The sequence below is a fragment of the Scheffersomyces coipomensis genome, assembly GCF_036884675.1.
Source record: "Scheffersomyces coipomensis strain NRRL Y-17651 chromosome Unknown DFJ63scaffold_5, whole genome shotgun sequence".
Lineage (NCBI taxonomy): Eukaryota > Fungi > Ascomycota > Pichiomycetes > Serinales > Debaryomycetaceae > Scheffersomyces > Scheffersomyces coipomensis.
The window spans coordinates 1415576-1441930 of NW_027042896.1; the positions used below are offsets into that span (position 1 = coordinate 1415576).

The window sequence follows — 26355 nt, forward strand, 5'->3', positions numbered from 1 at the left end:
AAATGAGTTAAATCCTCCTGTCCCCATCGTCATCATAGCACTTTGTTTAAAGTCTGGGGGAAATAAGTGGTGGTTATAATATACAGGATATGTTGCATCAAATGAGGTGATCATTTTATGGTTGAGAAGAGATAAATTATTATAATAAAACTTTAAACCATTTTTAGTTAAAAAAAGTTTATCTGGTGTTACATTAGGCTCTAAAAGATGATTAATTTCGATTTCGTAATCAATTATAAGCGATTATCCATGTTTGTTTTCGATATTGAATTTCATTTCATCTGAATTTAGTTGATGTTCAAACCAAAACGGTTCTCCTCCATAAAACCTACTTTTAATTTACAGTAAACGAGGCTGGCCTCTTCAATGTTGTTGTTATTCTTTCATATCAAAAAAATCCAAATTCATATACAGCATCTTAAGGGAATTATAACAAACCTGTTTTGATCTTAGTTTTCATCCTCGGTATCGGATAGCATATTTGAAGTTAAACTTTTAACAATTATTATTATTTAAAAAATCATCCGAAATAGCGCTTTTTATTGCGTGTTTTACAGATTTTTATTTTTTAAGGAGGACATTGTAATTTATTTTTTTGCGATTTTGCAACTGATCACAGAATTCAATGTTTTGGAATTATCCAAACTCATATATATATCCACCGCGATGGCATATTTCAAAAGGTTGTAATGTGAAATTTGAATTCATTCTTAGAAATCATAACAAAAGTATAGAAAAGTAGAAAACAACTACCATAATAACTACAATCATTATCATATAACACTTTAGAAGATGTCTGGTTTTATTCCTCCCACCTTTGATAGTAAGCCGGTTGACACGGGTGTTGACCTTAGTCTGAATAATCTTCCCTATGACGGTGTTACTTCTCAAGTCAGACAAGAGATTAGAAACTTGGCCAGAACCATGACTCGTACTTCATTTTCGAATGTTGCTGCTATTGATTTTAATAAAAATGATGAAGCATTTAATGAAAGTGAATTGGATTTATCATTACTGAGAAAATTAACTCATTTATCTGATATCCCAGGTCAAATCCCCATGGTTGATGATGAACATGAAAATTTCATTAATCCAAAATTAAACCCTCATAATGATGAATTCGATTATAAATTCTGGATCAAAAATATGCAAAAGTTGATTCTTAGTGATATTGATTATTATAAACCTACAACATTGGGTTTAGTTTATAAAGATCTTAGATGTTATGGACATTCTTCAAAATTTGATTATCAAAGCAATGTTTTGAATGTTCCCTATAAATTTTTAAACAAGCTTGTCAGAAGATTAACCCCTTCATCCTTGGAACATGATTCATTTGATATTTTAAAACCAATGGAAGGCTTATGCAAACCTGGAACTTTAACAGTGGTATTGGGTAGACCATCTGCAGGTTGTACCACTTTATTAAAAACCTTAGCTTGTCATACCTATGGTTTCCATGTTGGTAAAGAATCAGTCATAAGATATAATTCTTTAACTCCAGATCAAATTCAAAAGCATTATAGAGGAGATGTGGTCTATTGTGCCGAAACTGAAAATCATTTCCCTCATTTAACAGTATTTAAAACATTAGAATTAGCAGCTTTGTTAAGAACTCCACAAAATATTCCTTTGGGTGTATCAAGAGAATTATATGCCAAACATTTAACTGAGGTATATATGGCTACCTTTGGTTTAAGTCATACCAAGAATACAAAAGTTGGTAATGACTATGTGAGGGGTGTAAGTGGTGGTGAAAGAAAAAGAGTTTCAATTGCCGAAGTGGCTATTAGTCAAGGTTTTGTTCAATGTTGGGATAATTCAACTAGAGGTTTAGATTCAGCCACAGCATTAGAATTCTTAAAGGCATTAAGAACTTCAGCTGATATTACTGGTACAACTCCCTTGATTGCAATTTATCAATGTTCTCAAGATTCTTATGAATTATTCGATAATGTCAGTCTTTTATATGAAGGTTATCAAATTTATTTTGGTAATACTAGGACAGCCAAAGAATATTTTACCAGTATGGGTTGGGAATGTCCTCAAAGACAAACCACGGCTGATTTCTTAACTTCCTTAACTAATCCATCTGAAAGAACAGTTAGTCCTGGATTCGAAGATAAAGTACCTAGGACTGCAAAAGAGTTTTATGATCGTTGGTTAGCTTCTCCACAAAGAGCTCAATTATTATTAGACATAGATGCTTATTTAGAACAACATTCTGGATCACATTATAGTGATAAATTTAAAGAATCTCATGTTGCAAGACAAAGTAAACATACCAATCCAAAGTCTTCTTATACTGTATCATTCTTAATGCAAGTGAGATACATCATTTATAGAGATTATTTAAGAAATATTTCGGCTCCAACAGTTGTGGTATTTCATATCATTGCCAATTTCTCCATGAGTTTACTTATATCCTCCATTTTTTATAATCTACCACATACCACAGGTTCATTCTATTATAGAACTGCTGCTATGTTTTTCGCTATTTTATTCAATGCCTTTTCATGTATTATTGAAGTTTTCAATCTTTATGAAGCAAGACCAATCGTTGAGAAACATAAGACCTACGCATTATATCATCCCGCTGCTGATGCTCTTGCTTCAATAATTATGGAGTTACCATCTAAAATTATAATTGCTATTGGATTTAATCTTGTTTATTACTTCATGGTCCATTTTAGAAGAGAACCAGGACGATTCTTTTTCTATTTATTAATCAATTTTGTTTCAACATTAGCCATGTCTCACATTTTCAGAACTATTGGTGCTGCTACCAAAACGCTATCTGAAGCTATGACTCCAGCTGCCCTTATGTTATTAGGATTCATGACTTTTACGGGTTTTGTAATTCCAACTCCAAAAATGTTAGGATGGTGTAGATGGATTAATTATATTGATCCAATTGCATATACCTTTGAAGCATTGATGGCTAATGAATTCCATGATACTCAATTTGAATGTTCCCAATTTGTTCCATCTGGTGCAGGATATCCCCAGACTCCAGATAATAGGATCTGTTCTGTGGTTGGATCTCAATTAGGTCAAGAATATGTGAATGGTGATGATTTCATTGGCATTTCGTTCGAGTATTATAATTCCCATAAATGGAGAAACTTTGGTATAATCATTGCATTCACCGTATTCTTTTTATTTACTTATATTATTTTATGTGAGTTTAATAAAGGAGCCATGCAAAAGGGTGAAATCTTGGTGTTCCAAGAAAGAGCATTAAGACAAAAGAGAAAAGCAATGCATGATACTGAATCTGGTTCTGTGGAAGAAGCTGAAAAGGAAGTTCCGTCATTATCAGTTTCTCCACAAGATAGTACATTTAGTAAATTTAAACAAAATCGTGATACTTTCCATTGGAGAAACTTAACTTATCAAGTCAAGATCAAATCTGAAGATAGAGTGCTTCTTAATAGGATTGATGGTTGGGTTAAACCTGGTCAATTGACTGCTTTGATGGGTTGTAGTGGTGCTGGTAAAACTACTTTATTAAATGCTCTTTCAGAGAGATTAACAGCTGGTGTTATAACTGATGGTATTAAAATGGTAAATGGTCGTCCATTAGACACTTCCTTCCAAAGATCTATTGGGTATGTCCAACAACAAGATTTACATCTTGATATCTCAACTGTTCGTGAAGCATTAAGATTCTCAGCTTATTTGAGACAACCCAAATCTGTTTCAACACAAGAAAAGAGAGATTATGTTGAATCTATTATTGATTTGTTAGATATGCAATTATATGCCGATGCAGTTGTTGGTGTTGCTGGTGAAGGGTTAAATGTGGAACAAAGAAAGAGATTAACGATTGGGGTTGAATTGGTTGCCAAACCAGATTTATTATTATTCTTAGATGAACCAACTTCTGGTTTAGATTCTCAAACTGCTTGGTCAATTTGTAAATTGATAAGAAAACTTGCTGATCATGGTCAAGCTATTTTATGTACTATTCATCAACCTTCAGCACTTTTATTGCAAGAATTTGATAGATTGTTATTTTTGCAACAAGGTGGTGAAACTGTTTATTTCGGTGATCTTGGAGAGAATTGTCAAACCTTAATAGAATATTTTGAAAGAAACTCGCCTCATAAGTGTCCTCGTGAAGCTAACCCAGCTGAATGGATGTTAGAAGTCATTGGAGCTGCTCCAGGATCTCATGCTGAAAAGGATTACTATGATGTCTGGAGAAATTCTCTGGAGTATCAAGAAGTTGTGAATGAATTAGATAGAATGGAAACTGAATTAGTTAAACTCCCAGTTAATACTGATCCTGAAAAGTATAAATTATTTGCCAGATCTTTACCTTATCAATACTTATTGGTCACAAAGAGAGTTTTGCAACAATATTGGAGAACTCCTTCATTCACCTATTCCAAGATTTTGAATGCAGTTTTGGCGTCGTTGTTTAATGGATTCAGTTTCTTTAAGGCAGATAGATCACTTCAAGGGTTGCAAAATCAAATGTTCCTGGTATTTTTATTCTTTTTAACATTGATGACCTGTGTTCTTCAATATTTACCCCATTTTGTAGCACAGAGAAGTTTATATGAAGTTAGAGAACGTCCTTCAAGAACATTTAGTTGGTTTGCCTTCATATGTGCTCAAATAACAGGTGAGTTACCATGGAATATTTTGGCAGGTACATTGGCTTTCTTCAGTTGGTATTATCCAGTTGGTTTATACAGTAATGCAGTTCCAACAGATACAGTTCACGAAAGAGGTGCATTAATGTGGCTCTCGTGTGTTCTATTCTATATGTATATTGGAACCTTAGCCCAACTTGTCATTTCGTTCATTGAGATTGAAAATAATGCTGGTAATATTTGTGTGGTTCTTTTTAATATGTGTTTGAATTTCTGTGGTGTATTAGTTCCTAAGAATAAATTACCAGGATTTTGGATCTTTATGTATAGATTCAATCCTGTTACTTATCTTGTGGGAGCCTTTTTAGGTATTGGTTTGGCTGATTCGGATGTTACTTGTTCAGCAGATGAAATTTTAAAGTTTGTACCCGCTGGGAACCTAACCTGTGGAGAATTTATGCAACCTTATATGGCAGTCGCGGGAGGTTATTTGGTAGACGAATCTTCAACTTCAGTATGTGAATTCTGTACTATGAAGAGTACCAACGTATTCCTTAAGACTATGGATATTTATTATAGTGAGAGAGGTAGAAATATTGGAGTATTCATTGGTTTCATTTGTTTTAATATTGTTATGACTATTTTCTTCTACTATTTGGCTAGAGTACCAAAGAAGACAAAAAGGATACATCATAGTTAATTTTATAATTTAACAGCTCTACAGAAGTAATTTGTTTGTAATTTTTTTCTTTAATAATTAATATCGTATATTTCATGTTGAAAGTGATACTGTGTAGATACAAAACTGAATTCAAACTCGATTAAAGTATACAATTTAAAAGAAACAACTAGGGTATTAGTTAGTACCATATCTCTCTTATAATCGATAAAAGAAAGATATAGATATTATCAACTATAAACAATATTGAATCAACCACAACACCATTTAACTAGTAACCGACACCAATCAAATAATCGGCTAATTTCTCGACAATTGAAGTGGCTTCACCAGCTTGGACACCAGCTGGATAATGAGCAATTAAGATGGCTTGAGTAGATCTAACAGCAATCACACCTTCACCTTCGTGTTTACCGTATAAAGATCTGTCATCAGCCTTCAACAAGAAGTACTTTTGTGATTGAACATGTAAACCATGAGCCTGTAATCCTGATGGATTATCAAAAGCTTTTGCAATTTCCGTGATTTCGTTGGCTTGTAATTGGAAACCAGATGATTGAGCCCATAATGAATCACCAGCTCTGGAATATAAAGCAGCTTTATCAAGCTTACCAGTTGCAACTAAGTTGTCAGTATATGCTTGCCACGACATAGTATCAGATATATGTTTCAATTGATAAGAACTAATTCAAAAAAGAAATGATCTGGCCTAAACAGAATCCCTTTTTACTATGTGGTGGGTGATTGATTTTTTTTAGTTTGGATTGAATTGAGAGTCCCACATTTTTTCGTTAGTTACAGTTTAACGAGTGATTATGTAAGCAATGTAAACAATACCAAAATTCTCTATATTTACTATGTATATATGTATGTAGATCTATATCTATTCAACAACTTTTCTTTTCTTTAAAGCAGGTTCTTCGATGACGATGTCATCAATTGCTTTTTCTTCTTCGTCATCGATAATAATGGTGTCTCTATTTCCATCAACTTCTTCCATAGAATAATCTTCTTCATCTTCTTCAGCAAACTCTTTCTTTGGTCGAAGCTTAAACTCAGGTAAGGTTGTAAGGGTTCCTTCACCAGTTATGGTGATGTATAGTTCAAGATTTTCTAATTCATCATTATCATCCTGAATGAATAAAAGCTCGCCATCTTTAAACCCATTTATATCAATCAATTTTGTACCAAGATTATCATCAAAATCAACATCATAAATCAATCTTGATTGTCCTAAAGATATCGATAATCCTTCTTCCTCATAATCATATGTATCTATCAAAGTATTAACTAACCATCCTAAAGTTTGAGCTTTGACATCGGATTTGGATATTCTTAACACTCCTCTAGATAACAAGGATGAACTAGCACATTTTTCATTTGGCTCTGAAAGTAAAGCTGAAGTAATATACTTATTAGGCCTTATACTGATATAAACAGTTCTAGAATGGTTCATGAAACTTGAAAAATCAGTCCCAATCTTCTTGGCATCAACTTTAAAATAATCAGATCCACTTAAACATGAAAACCCAGAAATAATAGCATTGGTAGTAGCAATAGCTGGAATAATATTACCAGCAATTTGCTTTATATCAAATTTTGATTTTGTTTCGATATGGAAAATAGATGATCTTAAATTGGCTGATGCAACCACAAAGTTAAGAGTATCTTCATCATCCTTATCGAATGATATAGACAGCTCATCTCCTGAGTTTATTCTCTTTTGTAATGATTCACCTGATTTACGTAAGACATATAAATCCTCCAAGATTGTCCAAACCTTGGTATCATCAGTTAATATAGATGTATTTTTATCATCAGCAATTAAATTATCTAACTCTGATTCATATTCTGAAAACTGTAATGGATTCGGCTTTTGTCTAGATTTCCATAAAGTATCAATTAACAATAATCTTTCAATATCTGTCTTGAATATTTTAAACACAAGCTCTGTGAAGAATACATCCTTATCTTTCGATATAATCAGATTTCTTAATTCAATTAATTCATTTGCTTCCTTCGCGAGGTTTTCTTGTTGATCTTTATCATCAGTTTCACCAGCTATTTTATCAGCACTATTTAATTCTGTGGAATCTGCTTCATCGAATAATTGATAGAATAAAAACTCTTTTGCCCACGTAATACAATGGACTGGTGATGATGGTGTTGATCTAATTGTACAAACAGGAAACGTTTTAGGGGTTTCTTTAGCTTGACAATCAAAACATTCACTATGATAAGGAAAGATTGGTTGAATTTGACCTTCAAATCCGGTGGTTCCACTTTCCATCAATGGCCTTTTCAAGAATAAACACATCTTATTAACATGACGTCTTGCTTCAAGATTATCTAATGCATTAAATATGAAATCAAATTGTGACCACCACTGGATTGGGAATTGATTACCATCCATAATATTACCATGATGAGGAATTAAGTTGGAATTCAAGTAATTGAATGATTGAACCGCATTGGCAACAGTTAATGATTTCGATTTATCGATATCAGTCTTACGAAACAAGAATTGTCTGTTTAAATTGGATAATGTTATAGTATCTAAATCGACAATATGAATTTGTCCATATCCCGTTAATACTAGATCTTTTAATAACTCACATCCAATCCCACCTGCACCAACCATCAACACTTTCGATGACCTGATTCGGTTATAACGCTCAGATCCTAAGACCTTCTTCAAATACGTATCTTTGGCCATCTTGATTGACTATAATAAAATAAGGTAATTTTAAACTATACCTTCCTTAAATTTGTTTTCAATTTTTCAGCTGCCCGCTTTTTTTTTCGCATACCAATTTCAGTACAAGAAAGTGTTACTTAAACCACAACAGACTCCTTCTACTGCAGTTGCTTTTCCTTTAAAGAATATTAATTTAACAAAGACCCCAATGTTAATTATGTGTATCTGTGACTACTCCAATTTTGGTTTCGGGAATTATGGATTTGGGTTAAGTTGGTGTTTGTGGCGCTACCATAACAGTTAAATTTTTCTCTGAGCATCTTAGTTTTACGTTAATGTTCTTTATGCTTATTTCATTTTAGTTTCATTTTAACCGACTTTTTTCTCTTCTTCGATTCCTATTCACTATGTTACATAACACTCTCAACATGTTACCAAAGATAAGCGAAATCTGCTGTTCACTACTCTTCACAGCTATTCATATTACTTACAACGCACAAAAAGGTTTACTTGGATGGATGCCACAGAATATACCTCAAACACGCATGGTTAAAGCCGTTTATTTATAATATACACTTGAAAGAGATTTAAACACTGGTAAATAAAGTCCAAACACCTTTTAAATAACCAACGATTTCATCACCACCTAATTTGGATTCACCATATAATCTATCAACGAAATTGATTGGAACTTCACCAATCTTGAATCCTAATGATCTAGCCCTTACCATCATTTCCATTTGGAAGACATAACCCTTGGATTTAGTAACCTCGATGATCTTGGTTAAGACATCCTTCTTATATAATCTGAAAGAACCAGTTAAATCAGATACATTAGGTCTTAAAACAGTAGCAGCTAAAAAGTTGGCACCTCTTGAAACTAATTTTCTTTTTAAATCCCAACCATAGACACCACCATCACCAGCATATCTAGTACCGGTAACAATATCAAAATCTTCAGTCTTTTGTTTAGCAATTAATTCTGGAATAGCTTCAGGATGATGAGAGAAATCAGCATCCATTATTATAACAAAATTACCAGTAACAAATTGTAAACCATGAACGTAGGCAGTACCTAACCCTAATTTACCTGCTCTGGCTCTTAATTGGATATGGTCTTTTCCAAATATGTCAATCAATTTGTGGGCAACTTCTTGAGTACCATCTGGAGAGTTATCGTCAACAATAATAACTTCCCAGTTTATCTTCTGTTGTTCAAAAGTTTTGGATAATAAATAGATCAAGATAGGTAAGTTCTTTCTTTCATTATAAGTTGGTAAGATAATTGAGTACTTGTCGGTAGTCATGTTGGCTGGTTGTTGTTGATAATTGGTATATCGAACAAGTAAATTAAGTGGTAGCCATATTTCAATTTGTTTTATTGACGTGTTCTTGTTTTTCTGAAATTTAAAAATTGGCTTGGACTGCATATAAATATTTCTATATAAAATTTACGTATATAGAATGTTATTAAAACAATGTGTATATATCACTATATCACCTATATAAGAGAGTCTTTTTAGAGTTATAACCATATACAATATAATACATCAAAAGATAGAACAATAGTAAACATAAAAAAAAGTATTAAAAGTCTTTCAGCACAAGCTGTTTTTTAAAGTAAACACACACGATAGAATCCACCACCACCATCCTTTCAAAAGTTAAACTATGCCAAACAAGGAAAATCAAAGAATAATAAATAAAAAAAAGGAACAAAGCAATTAAATGAAAAAAAGAGTTTAAAGCAAGCAAGCAAATATACAACTAGAATAAAAATTGATCCATTGACGAATTAAGTAACGAAACGTAGAAATAAAGTAAATGAAATTATTGATTCAAACTTAATGAATTGATTTGATTAGTTAACACATTAAATGTAGCATCTTGATTTTTAGCAACAACAGCAGGAGAAGCATTAGAATTACCATCTAATGGAACTGAATTAGGAGTAATTGGATTTTGCTTGTTATAGTTAGAATGTTGTTGTTGTTGTTGCAGTTGTTGAGAGAGATGATGTTGATGTTGTTGGTACTGGTTAGAAATATATCCGGTAGTTGGATATAAACCAGGGGAGTTTGTAACAGAAGGTGAATTGAATTTATTCAAGTTTTGAAGATATTGTTGTTGTTGTTGTTGTTGTTGTAATGATGGTTGTGGGGTTCCATTACCACTACCTCTTAAGCCAGAATTACTGTTATAAGAGTTTTGTTGTTGATAAAGATGAGATTGGTTTTGACCTTGACCAAGCATGGATTTTCCACCTGAATTGTTACTACCAGTAGAATATTGAGTGCTAGAAGTGGAACCCAATGAATTATTTCTTGATTGTTGTCTTTGAGATGGTGCTTGTAAATATTGACTCGAATGATGAGGATGAGGTTGAGGTTGTTGTAAACTGTTTAAAAGTCCATTACTCAAATTCAAAGGTTGACCACTAGCAGTAGCAGCGGCAATAGCTGCGGCTGTTGAATTAACAGAATGAATATTGCTATTAGCAGCTGCTGCGGCAGCAGCAGCAGCAGCAACAGCGGCTGATGAAGCATTGCTTCCAGAATTATTATGACTATTATTATTGTTGTTATTGTTGTTATTATTATTCTGTAAACTGGCTGGTTTATTAGCACCACATTTTAAACAACATAAATTTTTAGCAAAATTGTGATAAGTACAATAATCACATTTCCAATCTCCAGCTCTAAATGGTACATTATTATTATTATAGTGTAAACGATTATGATTGTTGTTCATATTGTTATTAGCATTATTCAAATTATTGTTATTATTGCCGTTGTTGTTGATAGAATTCAAATGGTTATTATTATAATTCAAATTATTATGACCATTTCCATTAGAATGTAAATTATACTGTTGTTGTTGATCCTGAGAATGATGTTGGTGTTGCGGTTGTTGTGATTGTTGTGCTTGTTGAGATTGTAATTGGGAATGATCTTGAAGTTGAGATTTGTTATTGTAAGAATTAATATTATTGTTGTAAGCATTATGATTAGAATTAGAATTATTAACAGATGAAGTATTATTGTTGTTATTATTGTTATTATTTAATATGGCAGCAGCATTTATAACTGCTGAATTTAATGCAATTTTATCATTGGGACCATTACGACGACTATTTGAAGGAGTTAAATTTAAATTGTTATTATTGTTTGAATAATTGTTGTTATTGTTGTTATTATTATTGTTATTGGATTTAGGAACAGAATTAGATGAATAAATTGATTCTTGGATTGCTACAGCTGAAGAAGCTGGGAATGAACATCTGAAACAATGAGTTCTTCTTTGGAAATTAGAAAATCCACATGAAGGACAAGTCCAATCACCAGGTCTTGGTCTATTCTTTGAAGGTGGGAAAGGAGTCAACAAATCACTAGCTTTGTCCAACACTTTGGTTGAAGAAGGTTGGACTTCAATAGGTCTATCATTAAAAACTTTTCCATTCATAGAAAGTGATTCGGTGGCCTCTTCATGAGTTGAAAAGACAGCAAATCCGGAAATTCCATTTGATTTAGATTTAGAATTAGTTGATGACTCTAAATTTTTAATAGTCCAAAATGCGATTGGTCTACCACCATATTGAGTAAACCAAGACTCTAATTCTGATTGAGTAGTATCATTAGATAAATTGGAAAGATATAAGATTTTAGATCTCTCTGATAAAAACATTTTAACATCTTGTTCAAAATCATAAGGTTTTGTCAATACATTTTGATGTTCTTCGATGGGTAATGATTTTTTAATTAATTGAATTAAGATTTTTGAGTAAATACTCGTGAGTAATGATGATTTTGTTGAAGAAGTTGAATTTGGAGTTAAACTTGGAGTGGTTAAGTTTGATGAATCAGAAGTTAATGCTGCTAAATTCGATAATAATTCAACTGTAGAAGAACCATTTACTGATGATGAGTTTAATTCTTCAATTTCAGATTGATTAAGATCAACCTGTAAACAAGTGATAATATTGATTAAAGAAGAACCAGGGTAACTTAAAGATTCTGGATGAGATAATTGCCATTTAGAATATTCAATTGATAAATCAAAGATTTTTGGCATTTGTAAGTATGATGGTAAAACGATTGATTTATCTCTTGCTTCTCTTGGTACTTGAATATTAAATGATTTTAAATCCATGGTGACAAATACAAATGATTTGTTATTATTGATTAAGCTTACCTGAACATAGTTATCAAATTGTTGAATAGCATCCTTGAAAGTTCCTGCATTTCTAACATGTTCCCAAGTTAATTTGTGTAATTGTGAACAATAAGGAGTTATTGGAGTATTGGTAGGTTTGACTAAAATTGATTCTTTATGTAAAACTTCAGTAGTTACCGCATCGATGGTTGACCACGAAAATTCTATCAATTCAGTTGAATCTTTGGTGACATAAGTATTAGTTTCGTCGCAAGTAGTAGCGATATTAATCACTACGTATACATCACTCATAATAAAAGGGTCTGCTTTTTTGTTTTTCGTCTATTTCTTTTATTTCCTGCCAGTAAATTTTTACAATTTTAAACTTTCTGAGGATGAAATGAATCTGGAACTGTTTGAAATATGATTACTCTCGAGGCTATCAAAATAGATTTAACGTATTAGGCTATGGTGTTTGTTGCAAAAGAGTGACACTTTAAAAAAGCCTTTGAAAAAAAATAGAGAGAGACAATGCAAAGCAAATGGAACGGGGAAGTGAAATGAAAACGGTAATGAGAATGAAGATGGGTGGGAAGGGGTAGGTGGCACTGGACGGGATGATGGGGCCAAATCGATTTGGTAGTAATACAGATACCGTTGAAATCTCTTATTATATGTTGTTCTGATACGGTCAACAAATGTAAAACTATTTCAAAATAGAAATCAATTTTTTTTCCTCCTCTGTTTACCGGTGTCTTGTCTTATTTTCGACGACTGACTGGCACCACCACCAAACGAAAAAAAAATTATTTTACAAAAAATAATGTCAAAAATGTGCACGTGATTAATATTGACGTCGCAAAATAAAAAAAGGACTTAGAATAAGACATACCCAATGGTTGTAAATGACATAGTATATAACTAAGACTAATGGTCGAATCGATCAATGTAATGTCTAAATGAATAGAAAATGTAAAGTTAGATTAGATGAAAGGTAATATTGTAAGTAGTGCAATGTATCTCGTGTTTTACCGTATTCTAAGTGCTGCAAGTTGAAATAAAGATGTTTGACCAGTAGCAGAGCTATTTCAAACGACTTAATGGAATAGTATTTTTACTATTGTTGATGATAACAATTACTTAACTAAGCAAATAAGTGATTCATTTGATGGTTCAGATACTCTGTTTGATGGATTAATCAACTCTTGTGATCAGAAACAAATATCATGATTACAAACCATGCCCTGAAACATAATGGCTGCCATTTTTATTGTGTTGCAAAACAATGGGAATATGAACCCTTTTACACTCTGATAATCATCCATCCCACGGTTATTATCAAGTTATATTACTTACTAGACTTTATGTTGTCCATTGATGATTATTTCCAATAGATTCATCACCATTTGATCCATTACATTGGTGTAGATGAATTTAAATTTAAACTTAGAACACTACAAAACAGAACACTAAATCAAAAAAAAACATAAAGAGCGCGTTGTAAACAGACCCAGAAATTTTTATGATGATGTATCACCACTAATTTCAATTAACTACCAGTCTCCACAACATCATATTCTCCAATTCCATCTTACCTGATAAGATCACGTTGATCTCATCCTCACCACTCGTCCGTTAACACATCTGTTAGTGTTGTTAGTTCCTGTTTGTTTGATTTTTACTAGTTAGCAGCATCGTTGCTCCACGTTTGATTTCAATTTTAAATTTTGACCGTCATTTTTATTTTTGACCGTCAATTTCAAAGCACATAACTAAATATCCTACACCTCAAATAATTCAATTCAAGTCAAGTCCTATCATATCATATCATATCATATCATATACATAGTTCACGAAATCCAACCATAATTGAATATGTCGTTTTCATCATTAGATGATTTGGATGATGATCCCTTGAACAAGATGAGAGGGCAACAAAGGGTTTTCAAAACTCAATTGACTATTTGTCTTTTCATAGGTATAGGTTCATTCTTCTTATTTTGTATACTAAGACATAGATGGCCTCATATTTATGCGGTTAGAACATTAAGAAAATCTTACAATAGTGCCAGAATTAAACCATTACCAAAAGGATATTTTGGTTGGATATTCGTTATCTTTGCCATAACAGATGATGAAATCTTAAATTATTCGGGTTTAGATGCTTATGTTTATCTTGAATTCTTCAAAATGGGTATCAAGATTTTTCTGATCTTATCTATTTTGGCAGTTATAGTCTTAAGTCCAATCCGATATTATTTTACAGGTAATTATGATAAAGATAATATTCATTGGTTGATGGTACGATCCCTTTACCATTATAGTTTTGATGATCCAAATAATCCTCCTGACTTTAGTGATGATTTCCCTCAATTCATGTGGGTATATCCCATTTTCACTTACTTATTTTCAATCATAATTTATTATTATCTTTATGAGTACACAACAAAAGTTTTAAAAATAAGACAAAAATATTTGGCATCTCAAAATTCAATTACTGATAGAACCATAAGATTAGATGGAATTCCAAAAAAATTATTAAACATCGATAAATTAAAAGAATTTGTTGAAAATCTTCAAATTGGTAAAGTTTCTGATATCAAATTAATCTATGATTGGACTCCATTAGAGAAATTATTCAATAATAGAAAAAAACTTATTAGCAAATTAGAAAGTCATTATTCATCAAAATACAACTTAAAGGTTGATATTTATGATCAAAATAAAATACCATCAGTTTTACCTGATTATGAAAACCCTAACTTGAATAATAATGAATTAAAAGCTATCAAGATTGATAAACAAATTAAACTATTATCCCAAGAGCTAGTAGAAATCGACAGTCAAATACGTCAAATTCAACAAAATATTGAAAATCCTGATTTTAAACAAATCAATAGTGCATTTATAACCATGGAATCAGTTGCTTCTGCTCAAATGGCATCTCAAACCTTATTAGATCCTCGAGTTTATAAATTAATGGTTAGTTTGGCTCCAGCTCCAAAGGATATACAATGGAAAAATTATAAATTAACCTATTTAAGAAGACTTATAAAATCATATTCAGTTACAATCATTATCGTTCTAAGCTATGCTTTCATAATTTTTTTAGTTGTTCCATTAGCTTCCTTATTAGAAATTAAAACTATAACTAAATTCTGGCCTGCTTTAGGAAAATTAATAAGTACTTCACCATGGTTAACTACATTTGTTACTGGTATTTTACCTCCATTATTATTTTCAGCTTTAAGTGTTCTGACTCCATTTTTTTATAAATATTTATCCCAAATTCAAGGTTATTCATCAAATAGTGAGATTGAATTATCAACCTTATCAAAAAATTTCTTTTACAATTTCTTTGTGTTATTTTTAGTGTTTGTTATTACAGGTACGATTTGGGATTATTTATCTTATATTAGTGACACCACTAAAATAGCTTATAAGTTAGCTTCGTCCTTAAAAAATAAATCATTATTTTATGTTGATTTAATATTATTACAAGGTTTAGCCATGTTCCCCGTTAAATTATTACAAATTAGTGATTTCGTTATTCTTAATGTTATTGGAAAATTATTCTTGATTAAAAATATGTTTTTAAAGACTCCAAGAGATTATAGAGCTTATTATTTTACCCCTCAAATCTTTGATTTTGGTATTCACTTACCCCAACATATCTTAATTTTCATTATAATTTTGATTTATTCTGTTTTATCAACCAAGATTGTAACCAGTGGATTGGTATATTTCATTTTAGGATATTTTGTTTATAAATATCAATTAGTTTATAATTTTGTTCATCCTCCTCATTCCACAGGTAAAGTTTGGCCCATGATATTTAGAAGAATTCTTTTAGGCTTAATTATATTCCAATTATTTATGTGTGGAACCATGGCTTTAGAAAGTGCTATATTATTATCAGTTTTGTGTGCACCTTTAGTTATAATCACCATATTTATATTCTGGAACTTTGAAAAATATTATGTTCCATTAAATACTTTTATTGCTTTGAGGGCTATTCAAAATCCATTCAATTTTGATAAAGAATTTGACGATGATAGATCGAGTCTGGAACAGCCAAGTAGGAGTCAATCTCAAACTCCAACCCCTCATATCAATGGAAATGATGACGATGAAGAAGAAGATGAAGACTTCCCTGGAAATCTTTCGCTGGTACTTGACGAATCATCATTCCTAATTGGAGGTGATCATTCCATATATAATCAAACTACCGCCTTAAGTAGAAGACGATCCACCATTGACGAAGAGAGAGAACAATTCTCTGATTATACATATCCATACTTGATAGATCCATTACATGGACCATGGGTTGGATTCGAAGGTGATATAATATCGATGGTGGAATATAATAACTCTAATTTGTCTAATCATAATATCGAAAATGGTGAATTTTCAATTATATCAAGAACAGATGACGAAATAATTTTGAGGAAGCGCTTAAATGTTAGCGAATGGGAATAATAGAAACATATATAGATAGATAGATACTAATTTGATTTGAAACAGTGTCATATTATTAAACTTTTTAATATAAAATAATGCACTATAAATGAATATAGCAAATCTCTCGACTATCAGGTGAAATCTAAGGAATGAAGATTTTGGACCTTTTTTTGCATCGTCTAACGGTCAAAGCTCGCTTAAAACAATTTTTTTTTTTTTTTGTTTGCCGAATATTTTTTTACCGTTAGAGAATTTTATTTTTTTGCAATCATTTGTGACCCCAGAACTCAACCTCGTCTATAGTAAATGAGGTGTCATCTAAGAGACGATTGTACAAAAAAAATGGTATAAGAGGTGAACGAACCCGCTAGATTATTGGTTTATTGAAATGATTATCACATTAGAAGACTTTTTTTATATTTTTAAAAATAGGAATATATCATAAAAAGATGAAGATCTAGTATATGCACCAAGGAAAAGAATATATATATAAGCGGGGGAAATAATTAAAAATTGTTACGATAGAAAGAAAGAAGAAAAGAAAGAAGTGAATTAATATAACTATTTATGAAATTAGTGGAAAACGCTGGGCCACTATAATCTAAGGAATTTTTTTAAGGAGAGAAGTAAAAAAAAAAAAATGATGCAGTGCTTTTGATTCTTGTTGCAAAAACTAAATTTCATTTGGAAGTGTGATCCACAAATATTCAACTTATTTTGTCAATTTGTATCTATAATTTATCCATGTCGGAGGTTAGAACTTAACTGAAGTATTGAGATTTCGAAGATGGATGAGGTGAAGGGGTAGCAAAATTTTGGAATTGATCATTAAATCCAGCTTTTAATTTATTTTTCTGATTTTTAGTAGCTACTTGGTTTTGTTTCCTAATTAATGATAATTCGTCTAATTTTTGTAACCTCAATTGTTTATCGATGACATAGTCTGGCTTATCCTTGCTATAATCACATTCAATTCCAAATTTAAGACAACTTGCACAATGAGGTCTAACTTCGTCACATTTAAGATGCTTTATACGACAGATCCAACAACCATTTTTAGATCTTGGCAATAACCTTCTTCTCGTGTATTTTTTAGCCTTACCTGTTGGTGTATCATTAATTCCATCTTCACTGCTATGACTGGTAAAACTATCTCTACTCGAATTTTTTGATCCATCTTGCATAATAACAGAATCTCTCAGAGGAATTTTTCTTAAATTCTTGTTTGATTTCTTTAAAGATATTTCGTTTAAGCTTGGATAAGTTTTGCGGCGTGGGGTACTTAACGCTTTGACGGGAGTTGAAACTGTAATATTTGATGTAGTAACATTAATTTCAGAATTTTTTGTAGAAGCAGTTGAAGAAGCATCTGAGTTGTGACGAAATACATTCAATGGAGGATAAGCACTAGCCGAATTTGTATTAGTTGAAGTTGTAGATGATGTAGAATAATTAGATAAAGATCTAGTAGTAGAACTATTTTGATAATGATTTCCACTGTTATGATTATTCTCTAATCCTTTATATTTATTACTTAATGGTGAAACTTTTGGAGAAGATTCACTTAATGGAGTACTACTTGAAAGATTTGAAGTAGATGAAGCAAGATGAGTTTGAATAATTAAATTCTTTTTATTATTAACCATTGAATTGTTCAATCTTGATAATGAAGGCTTTTTAGAAATTTTATTAGTAGTATTGGATGAACTGTAATGGGGAGTCGGAGCTCTTAAACTCTGATCTTCGAATGAACCTTGAAGAGGGTAATTTGTATTAACTGTAGAATTTGGAGTAAAACTTGAATCTGAAAGTGTAGGGGTATAAACATCACTTAAAGTTGGAGTATAAGGAAATTGGGATATTTCATTAGTTGCTGATATTGAATAAGATATAGCATTTGATTCATTGAGATTACCAAGAATATTATTGTTATTTATCATATTACTGTTGTTATTATTATTATGGTGATTAGAAATAGAATTTAAACTTGTATTCTGGTGACTGTAAATCATTGAATCAGGGATTGAATCAAGGGATGGGTTAACAACATCAAATTCAGTTAAATTATACATCAATTCTGATTGGTTTAATGACATATTTTGACTTAAAAGATCTGGTGTTGATTCCATATTCAACTTAAATAAAGCACTATTAGTATTGCTATTATTATTATTTTGAAAATTGTTATGGGTATTATGACTATTATTTTGAAGTGGTAATGAATTATTTGAATTCACCCCATTCTGATGAGAAAAGAATGAATAATGTGGAGCATTAGACTGAAAATCTTCATCATTTTGCTGTAGTATTTGTGATGCAGCGTTATCGTGATGATTGGTGGAAATAATTGGATTGCTTATTCCTGCAGTTGGCGATAAATCGTAAGAATTTGATCCTCCCAGAAATGTTGAACTAATACTTGGAGCTTTATTTCTCGAGATTGGAGGTGGCGGTAAAGGATTAAATTGTCCCAAATTCTCAAATTGATATAAATCTTGATCATTGGTTTCAAATTGTGCAAGTCGTTGAAGATCAACATGAGGTTGTGGTTGCTGATAATGACCATGAAATTGGATTTGTTGTTGTTGCTGTTGTTGTAGTAATAAAAGCTGTTGATTTTGATTTAAATTTTGATGCTGTAATTGTTGCTGATATTGAACAACCTGATGATCATATTTTGAATTTCCCATGATTGGAGAAGAAGTTATCATTGAGCTATTTAATCTTATTGTATCTTCATTATCATAAGTAGCAGAACTAGGAGTATCAGTAGAATTTTTCATATTTCTTATTGCTTGACTTAGGTAAGTGAAGAAAGTAAAATATGATTATGGTAGAAGCAAGGACCGAAAAATAATATATATAAGGAAAGAAGGCAAAACTTGAATGAAGGACTATAGTTAAAACAACTGAAACATAAATTGATCTAGTGACCAGATAAGCTAATAATAATTAACCTTATAATTCTAATGTCTGTATCAGGTTGTGAAAAAAAATTAAATTGACCTATATTTTGCGGGGTCACTAATATCTGAAACAAAAAAATAAATGGTAAATTAAAAAGTAGTAGTGGCAGTAGTGGTAGAACCCGTAAAGAAAGAAAGGTATGTAGCGACAGTTGAAATGAATTAACTATTTCACTGATGTAATGGACACTCACACAACTTTAAATTAACTCAGGGATCCCACCCTTTATCTGATGCCTTTGTACCAAGTGGAAATTGTTATTGTGGCCGTTGCTGCTAATGCTGCGTAAAAAAAAAAATTCTCCTTATCTTTTTTTTTTTGGTGCCTTAAATTATGTGCCAAAACCGTAAAAAAAATAACGAATAATTTGCGGCAGTAAAAAAAAATATTGAATTTTTTTTCCAGACAATTTATTTTTTTTATTATTGGCAGATTATGTAAAATCTTTGTCAGCTCTAGCAAAATAATTATTATTATTATTATTATTATATTGTATTAATTTTTCAAAAATTTTGATTGTTATAGGGAAACTATTGGGACGATGGTTGATATTGAAGGATAAACTAATATACTCAATTGATTTGTAGAATGAAGGGATTGGTTTAGTTATCGAAGGCTGTAAGTATATTGGTTGGTTTCGAATGCTTGTAATTGACTTTGTTCAGGGCAATTGATGGTGATCTCCGGTAACAGAACAAAATGGGGTTGGAATGTATAGGAATGGTGTTGATATCAGTTGGGAATGGAATAACTTGATTTTTTCCCAGGTCTAAATCGATGTAATTGACTGAATGAAAGAACGAATATTGGTTGATAATTTAAATTCACTGTCTAATCCAAATACTGAAAACTAAGATTACTTCTCCTTTCAGATTATCTCTAACTATCGGTCTACTGCTATGATTGAATGCAAAGATTGGTAACAGTCGAAGACACTAACGACGAACGATCCCGATTGCTTAGAGCTTAAAAGAAAAGAAGTGATTAAAATAGGATTCAAAGAAGAAAAGAAAGACAGAAAGACGAAATGAAAAGTACAGCAAGGTAATTAAAAAATAGTCAAACGATAAAGGGGACTATATAAATTAATCCACAAACTACAATGGTACAAATAAAAATTAGAATTAAATTATAACATAATAAACGTAAAAAGGTAATTTTGGAAGTAAAATAACATTTTTAGAAAAAAAAAAATATTAAAAATAAATAAATAAAAAAAATGTATACCAAACAAAATTAATGGAAAAGAAAAATAAAAAAAAAGAAATTCCCCTACTTTGGCATTAACCAAAAACTGAAAAATGTTAAGGAAACCTTCAAAGTAAGCAGGAATTGTACAAGTTAACATTACGTAAATTAACTTGTAAATGTTTTGCCCCATTGTAATCATACAATTAAATTGTGATAAAAAAAATTACAAAATTAAGAAAAAAAAAAAAAAAACAGGAGTATTAACAACAAAAATTTAATTTGACAAAAATAAATTTGAAAAAAAATTTTGGAGAAAAAAAAATAAATTTAAATAAAATAAAAAAAATAAAATAATAAAAACAAAAAATTGAAAATAAAAATAAATTAAAATAAATAAATAAATACAGACAAAAATAAAAAAAATAAAAGAAAACTACTTTTTACTTGTAAGAGGTAAATGTTAATATGTATAGATAATCCCAAATATTTTGTTGCTTGTGTTATAAAGCTTCACCATCAATTACGATACTACTTTTGTGAATCGCTCGTCGCCCTTTACTAATTTTACTTCTATATACTATCTTTTATATTGTGATGTTCTCTACGGATCTAAAGTTTAAATCCTCTACCAGAAAACAGAAACTAAAATGACACAGATACTGTTAAAATTAGCGGATTTATACTGTCATTACAAAAGGAAAGGGTCTGAACTTGTCTTGTGGGAAGATCGATTGATTAACATAGTCCAAGAATATATGCTGTTAATTTCTGAAAAACAATTCGATTAATTAAGACCACAGTTGAAAATTAAAAAAATTAATGTCTTAGAAAAGTTTAAAAACCATCACAATAGTAATTTATATGAAAATAGTAAATAAGATTCATAGACTATCCTCAATTAGTAAATAACATATGCTAATATTTCAATTTATGGAGATATTTAAATAGTTTCCACTATTGTTGTTCACTTCACCTCCCATTTTCTTTTTTTTTTTTTTTGAATTTTTTTTTTTTTCCCAACTCTTTTATTTTATTTTTTAATGTCATTTGTCATTTCTTTATTGTAAAAAAAGTATTTTGTCTGGTTTTTCTTTGTATTAGGATAAGATATATGACAAAACAATGACAAATGACTTTGACTGTGGTGATAGTAAGCTGCTTTATAATTAATTTTTCAATTTTGTATCTAGTTCTAGAATTTGTTTATTTACATGAGTTCAAATATATATTGAAAAAAATTGTTCCTGGAATGTATAGTGAGACAATAACGTGCAGAACAGCCTTGCTAAACTTAACTTAAAAGAACTACGTGTAAACAAGATTTATCGTAGAGGTTTGTAGGAACGAGAAAATCTGTTAATAAATAATTGAAAAGAACTGGGCTAATTTTTTTTTTTTTAGGAATCTCTTACGTGATAATTTTTCTTGGATTAACCTTTCGCAGTTGTGAAATAGGGTTACTTAGAGCATTTACATTCATAAGCATATAAAAGGAAGGAGTTTGGAACCAGGTTCTTTGATTAACCATAACGGGTGAGGAAAATCAGGAATCGTTCGGTCAAGGAAAGTGCCGTCATAAAAAAAAAAGTCTGGTTTAGTAACATAATTTGCTTTATCTGAATGTCAACCTTTCAAAGATTTGCTACATGGTTTGTAGAAATATATCTAGTAATTGAGCGCAAATAATCACCTTGATTCGGAACCAGTTTAAATGATGATGTAGATTAATGATTGATGAAGATTTGAAAGGTATCAATCCTGAATACACAAACAGCAAGTTAATCCTTGATTATATAGCTTCGTAAAGATCAACGTCAAAACTATAGCACATATTCTTAAACATCCATTGAAGGGCATATACTTTAGAATTTGTGTCTGGAGTCAGTATACAAACCAATCTTTTGTGGAGAATCTAACCAGAATTTTTTTTGTCATGTTGGTTTCACCTGCCTTATCCATGAAACAGAAAGGTTTAATCAGGGTATTCTTACTTCTATTCTAACATTCATTATCCACAGAAATCGTCTGTTTATAAATTATAATTACAAAATGGAATGTATAAAATAAAATGATTTAACATAATATGGCATAACATAACTTCCGTACCAGTCCATTAAAGGAATCAGACGATAAAACCGCACAATGATTAAAAGTACGTTAACCTTAAAATAGATAAACCACAAAAGCATATAACTGTTTGACTTTAAAAACGATGATATCAATTGTAAAATGTTGTAACCATTGTATATGTTTAAGTTAGTTAGATTCGAGCCAGAGCCAGACGTTATACTACAGTTCTGATAAATATCAGTTATGAGAAATTTTTAGAGCAATTTTTAGCGGTATATGCAAACTAAAAAATAACAAAACTAGAAAGAGATCCGTATTTGATTTGGTCTTCTTAATAATCTCAAATCAAAATCAAAAGTTGTTAGACTTTTCATTCTTCCTTTTTTAACTAACACGTACCATCTTGGTCTAAATTCGGAACTTTTAGTTTAACCTTTTACCTTATTTGGGTATTTCTTTATTATCGCCTTACAATATAGATTCGCAGAGGTATTTTTTTTAGCCTACTCGTTTGAGCTGCATTTTTTTCCTCTCTTCGGCGAGATTTAAATTGAACGCAAGATATCCTAAACGCTCGCTGATTTTTAGCTACTTTTTGTTTGGACTGGCATGCAAAAAAAAAAAGACTTATATATTACTTGGGTAGTTGTACCACCACTGCTATAATCATGGCATTTGAAAAACAACAGCAAGGTAATGTTAAGCTAAAATTACGTGCGCATGTCTGCAAAACAATTGAAGCTTACATGAATTACAAGTTGCATTGGACTAAAGAAGTAATATTATCCCAGCCAGCTCTGCTCAATTTCTGTCTCCATACTAATATAAATTCTCTCAACGGTTTATTTTTATATAAATTATTTTTTTTTGACGAACTTGCATAAGAAAAAAAAAATAAAAAAATAAAAAAATAAAAATAAAATAAAAAATAAAAAAAAAACAAAAAACAAAAAACAAAAAACAAATATTGAAAAATAAAATGTAAAAAGATAAAACTTAATAATAAATGAATAATTGGAAAAAAAAGTGTAGTTTAGTATTAGGCTTGAAATAGGCGGGTTAATTTTTCATTAAACGCTTCCAACTGTCTATATTGCATTACGTTTGATGTATATGTGAGCTATAACAGGTAGGTACAATATAAAATATACATATTGACTACTTCATTCAATTACCAATTTCGGATAGATGTGAAAACGTTGGCAAGGCAGTTTACACTAATTAGAAGTGATCAATTAAGGCGAAAGAGTCTTGTTAGTATTCGGCATTATCTAGCCGTTGGTAAGAATTACAAGGTCATAAAGCGAAATGTTTTGTGAAATAAATTAATGTGCCCCTATTTTCCATCTCTATATTTTAATTAAAAAAAACCTTTTTTTTTTTATTTATTTTTTTTTTAGTGGGTGTAATCTTTTAGTCTAAATTATTATAACCGTTTTATTGTTTAAAAATAAAAATAAAGGTAAATTTTCCATTTTTGTATTATTAATTCTCTGATTCCATAGTGTGTGCTTTTTTGAAGAGAAGACAATGAACTCATCACCATAATAATAATAGTAATACAAAGTCAAGAATAATAATAACAACAAGTAAATAATGGCTATTGACCAACAATTGAGTTCCTGAAATAGTTATTGTCCCTAAGACCAATGAAAGAAATGTGATAAGAGTCCCACCCAGACAATGAGGACAAGCAAAATTGAAATCTCAATTACATACAAAACCATGGCTTTCTAAGGTAATAAACGTTATTGACCTTACCGTTTCTGTTTCTGTTTCTGTTTCTCTTTCTCTTTCTTCGAACATATCGGTATCATCATCTGACCCCGCCCAGAGCCCGCCCTAAGCTTTTCGTCTTCAACTTTAATAGTTACTAAACTTAAACTAAGTTCACATTCTATCCAATCAATGCTATTTGGTGGATATGGTGGTGCATATTGGGGAATTTATTGCGCTTAATTAAGGTTTTGAAGTTGAAACTGAGTTGAAATTGATTTCAGTTCAAAACCTTATTATACTTCACAATGACTTCATATTTCCTATTACAAACTTTAATGAATAGAATTGTTGATTCTCACAATTATCGTCATTTCGTAAAATTCTTTAATTATACTAGGCGTGTGGTGGTGACAAAAAAATACTTAAAAATAAATGAAAAAAAAAAAAAAGTTTTGTCTTAAACTGCAAATCTGACAAAAATTAATAAAAAAAAAGTGAACCGAAATCTGACAAAAAAATCGTTACTGAAAAATAAAAAAATCGATCACGTGCAAGACGCCTCATCAGAGAAATCAAATTTGACCTGAAGCTAAAAAAAATTTTTCATGATAATAGTTATAATTTAAATACACCTTTTTCTTCTTTTCCTTCTTTAACATATTTTACACTTCCGGAATACCAGCGAGACTAATTTACCTCTGTTTATTCTATCGCAAAAATGGCTGGAAGGAGATAAATGAATCGAGAATTTTCCATCATTATAATAATCCAGAATTTGAATAAAATTTAGGTTTTATCTCAATTTGAATATTTGGTTCGCGTGATGGATACAATGGTATTAAGAATATAAAAGTCCGCCTTTTAGGAAAGGGGATTAGAAATCAAGGCAGTCGCTACTGATTTACGTAAACCTACAAGACATGTGTGCCCTGAAATAATTGATAAGATTTGAAGTAAGGGTCTCGTATTATATTTCTGTAGAAACATTTCTTAGATATAGGAATTGACTAATGTTTTTTTTTAGTTTATTCGAGATCGGGAGAGAGTTACCCATCGTGGACAAATTATAACAGGTATAGCATATAAGCATAACTGTTTTAATGGAAAATTAAATTGAAAATCATTCAAGACGATAAAAGAAAAAAAAACTGCTATAAAAACGCTGAAAACGGACCCATTTTCAAATTAAACTTTTGACGTTCCTTACGCATACTCCAATTTGCAATTAATTAGAATGTAAATTTGAAAATGGTACGAATAATGTAGTGACAATCAATGATAAATGAGAGTGTACATGGCATAACATACAGATGTCGAACAAATTCCCAAAAGTTAGCTGAGGAATTTCAACTCAAGAAATAAAATAAATCAACATTGGCCAATTAAAGTCGATAGTTTCATTCCCAATTTGAGTTCGACAAAAGTTATACATATCCACTCTTTTAAAATTACTATACCCATGTAGAGATATCTTTTAACTGCTGGTTTTATGCTCGTAAGACAGTTGAAATGAACTTATTTCTATGATTCGAATTCAGCGAGCCGCATTTCGAAACACCAAGTCGCGTCAAAAAAAACTTTTGTGGACACGCGCTTTTTGGCCTCAAGGTGATATATTTGTAAACAATAACAATGATTTATCTTGTAGATGGTGTGTCAAACATTAAATCATAATAACAGGGTTAGACATTAAATAGAACAAAATCATGTCCCCTGAATTGTAAAGCCTTTTAGGGGAAAAAAAACAGGGCAGCCTTACGTTGAGTTCGTTGTTGTTGTTATCATCATTAATTTCTTGTTTATACTTTTTCTTC

At 30.8% G+C, this 26355-nt stretch overlaps 7 protein-coding genes across 7 annotated transcripts; 2 read left to right on the plus strand and 5 right to left on the minus strand. All coding sequences in view use genetic code 12, as the record gives it.

The window, feature by feature from the left end:
• Positions 1–792: 792 nt before the first annotated feature.
• CDR4 (Cdr4p) lies at positions 793–5304 on the plus strand (the record flags this gene model as incomplete). Its single annotated transcript, XM_064905161.1, has 1 exon — positions 793–5304. The coding sequence occupies one exon, from the start codon at positions 793–795 to the stop codon at positions 5302–5304; it is 4512 nt and encodes a 1503-aa protein (XP_064761294.1).
• Positions 5305–5426: 122 nt separating this feature from the next.
• On the minus strand, positions 5427–6101 carry PFY1 (profilin). The gene has a single exon (XM_064903991.1). The coding sequence runs from the start codon at positions 5933–5935 to the stop codon at positions 5555–5557; it is 381 nt and encodes a 126-aa protein (XP_064761295.1). The 5' UTR covers positions 5936–6101; the 3' UTR covers positions 5427–5554.
• A 1-nt stretch (position 6102) lies between these two features.
• Positions 6103–8283, minus strand: UBA2 (E1 ubiquitin-activating protein). The gene has a single exon (XM_064903981.1). The coding sequence runs from the start codon at positions 7997–7999 to the stop codon at positions 6167–6169; it is 1833 nt and encodes a 610-aa protein (XP_064761296.1). The 5' UTR covers positions 8000–8283; the 3' UTR covers positions 6103–6166.
• A 285-nt stretch (positions 8284–8568) lies between these two features.
• On the minus strand, positions 8569–9288 carry DPM1 (dolichyl-phosphate beta-D-mannosyltransferase; the record flags this gene model as incomplete). The annotated part of the gene is made up of 1 exon (XM_064905165.1): positions 8569–9288. The coding sequence occupies one exon, from the start codon at positions 9286–9288 to the stop codon at positions 8569–8571; it is 720 nt and encodes a 239-aa protein (XP_064761297.1).
• Positions 9289–10597: 1309 nt separating this feature from the next.
• On the minus strand, positions 10598–12445 carry NRP1 (Nrp1p; the record flags this gene model as incomplete). The annotated part of the gene is made up of 3 exons (XM_064905166.1): positions 10598–10864; positions 11201–11913; positions 11977–12445. Coding segments are annotated over 3 exons (1449 nt in total), but the record flags the coding sequence as incomplete, so codon positions are not given.
• A 1226-nt stretch (positions 12446–13671) lies between these two features.
• On the plus strand, positions 13672–16711 carry DFJ63DRAFT_298315 (uncharacterized protein). The gene is made up of 2 exons (XM_064905436.1): positions 13672–16211; positions 16269–16711. The coding sequence occupies exons 1-2, from the start codon at positions 14009–14011 to the stop codon at positions 16610–16612; spliced, it is 2547 nt and encodes an 848-aa protein (XP_064761299.1). The 5' UTR covers positions 13672–14008; the 3' UTR covers positions 16613–16711.
• A 644-nt stretch (positions 16712–17355) lies between these two features.
• Positions 17356–19377, minus strand: UME6 (Zn(II)2Cys6 transcription factor UME6; the record flags this gene model as incomplete). The annotated part of the gene is made up of 1 exon (XM_064906389.1): positions 17356–19377. The coding sequence occupies one exon, from the start codon at positions 19375–19377 to the stop codon at positions 17356–17358; it is 2022 nt and encodes a 673-aa protein (XP_064761300.1).
• Positions 19378–26355: the final 6978 nt, after the last annotated feature.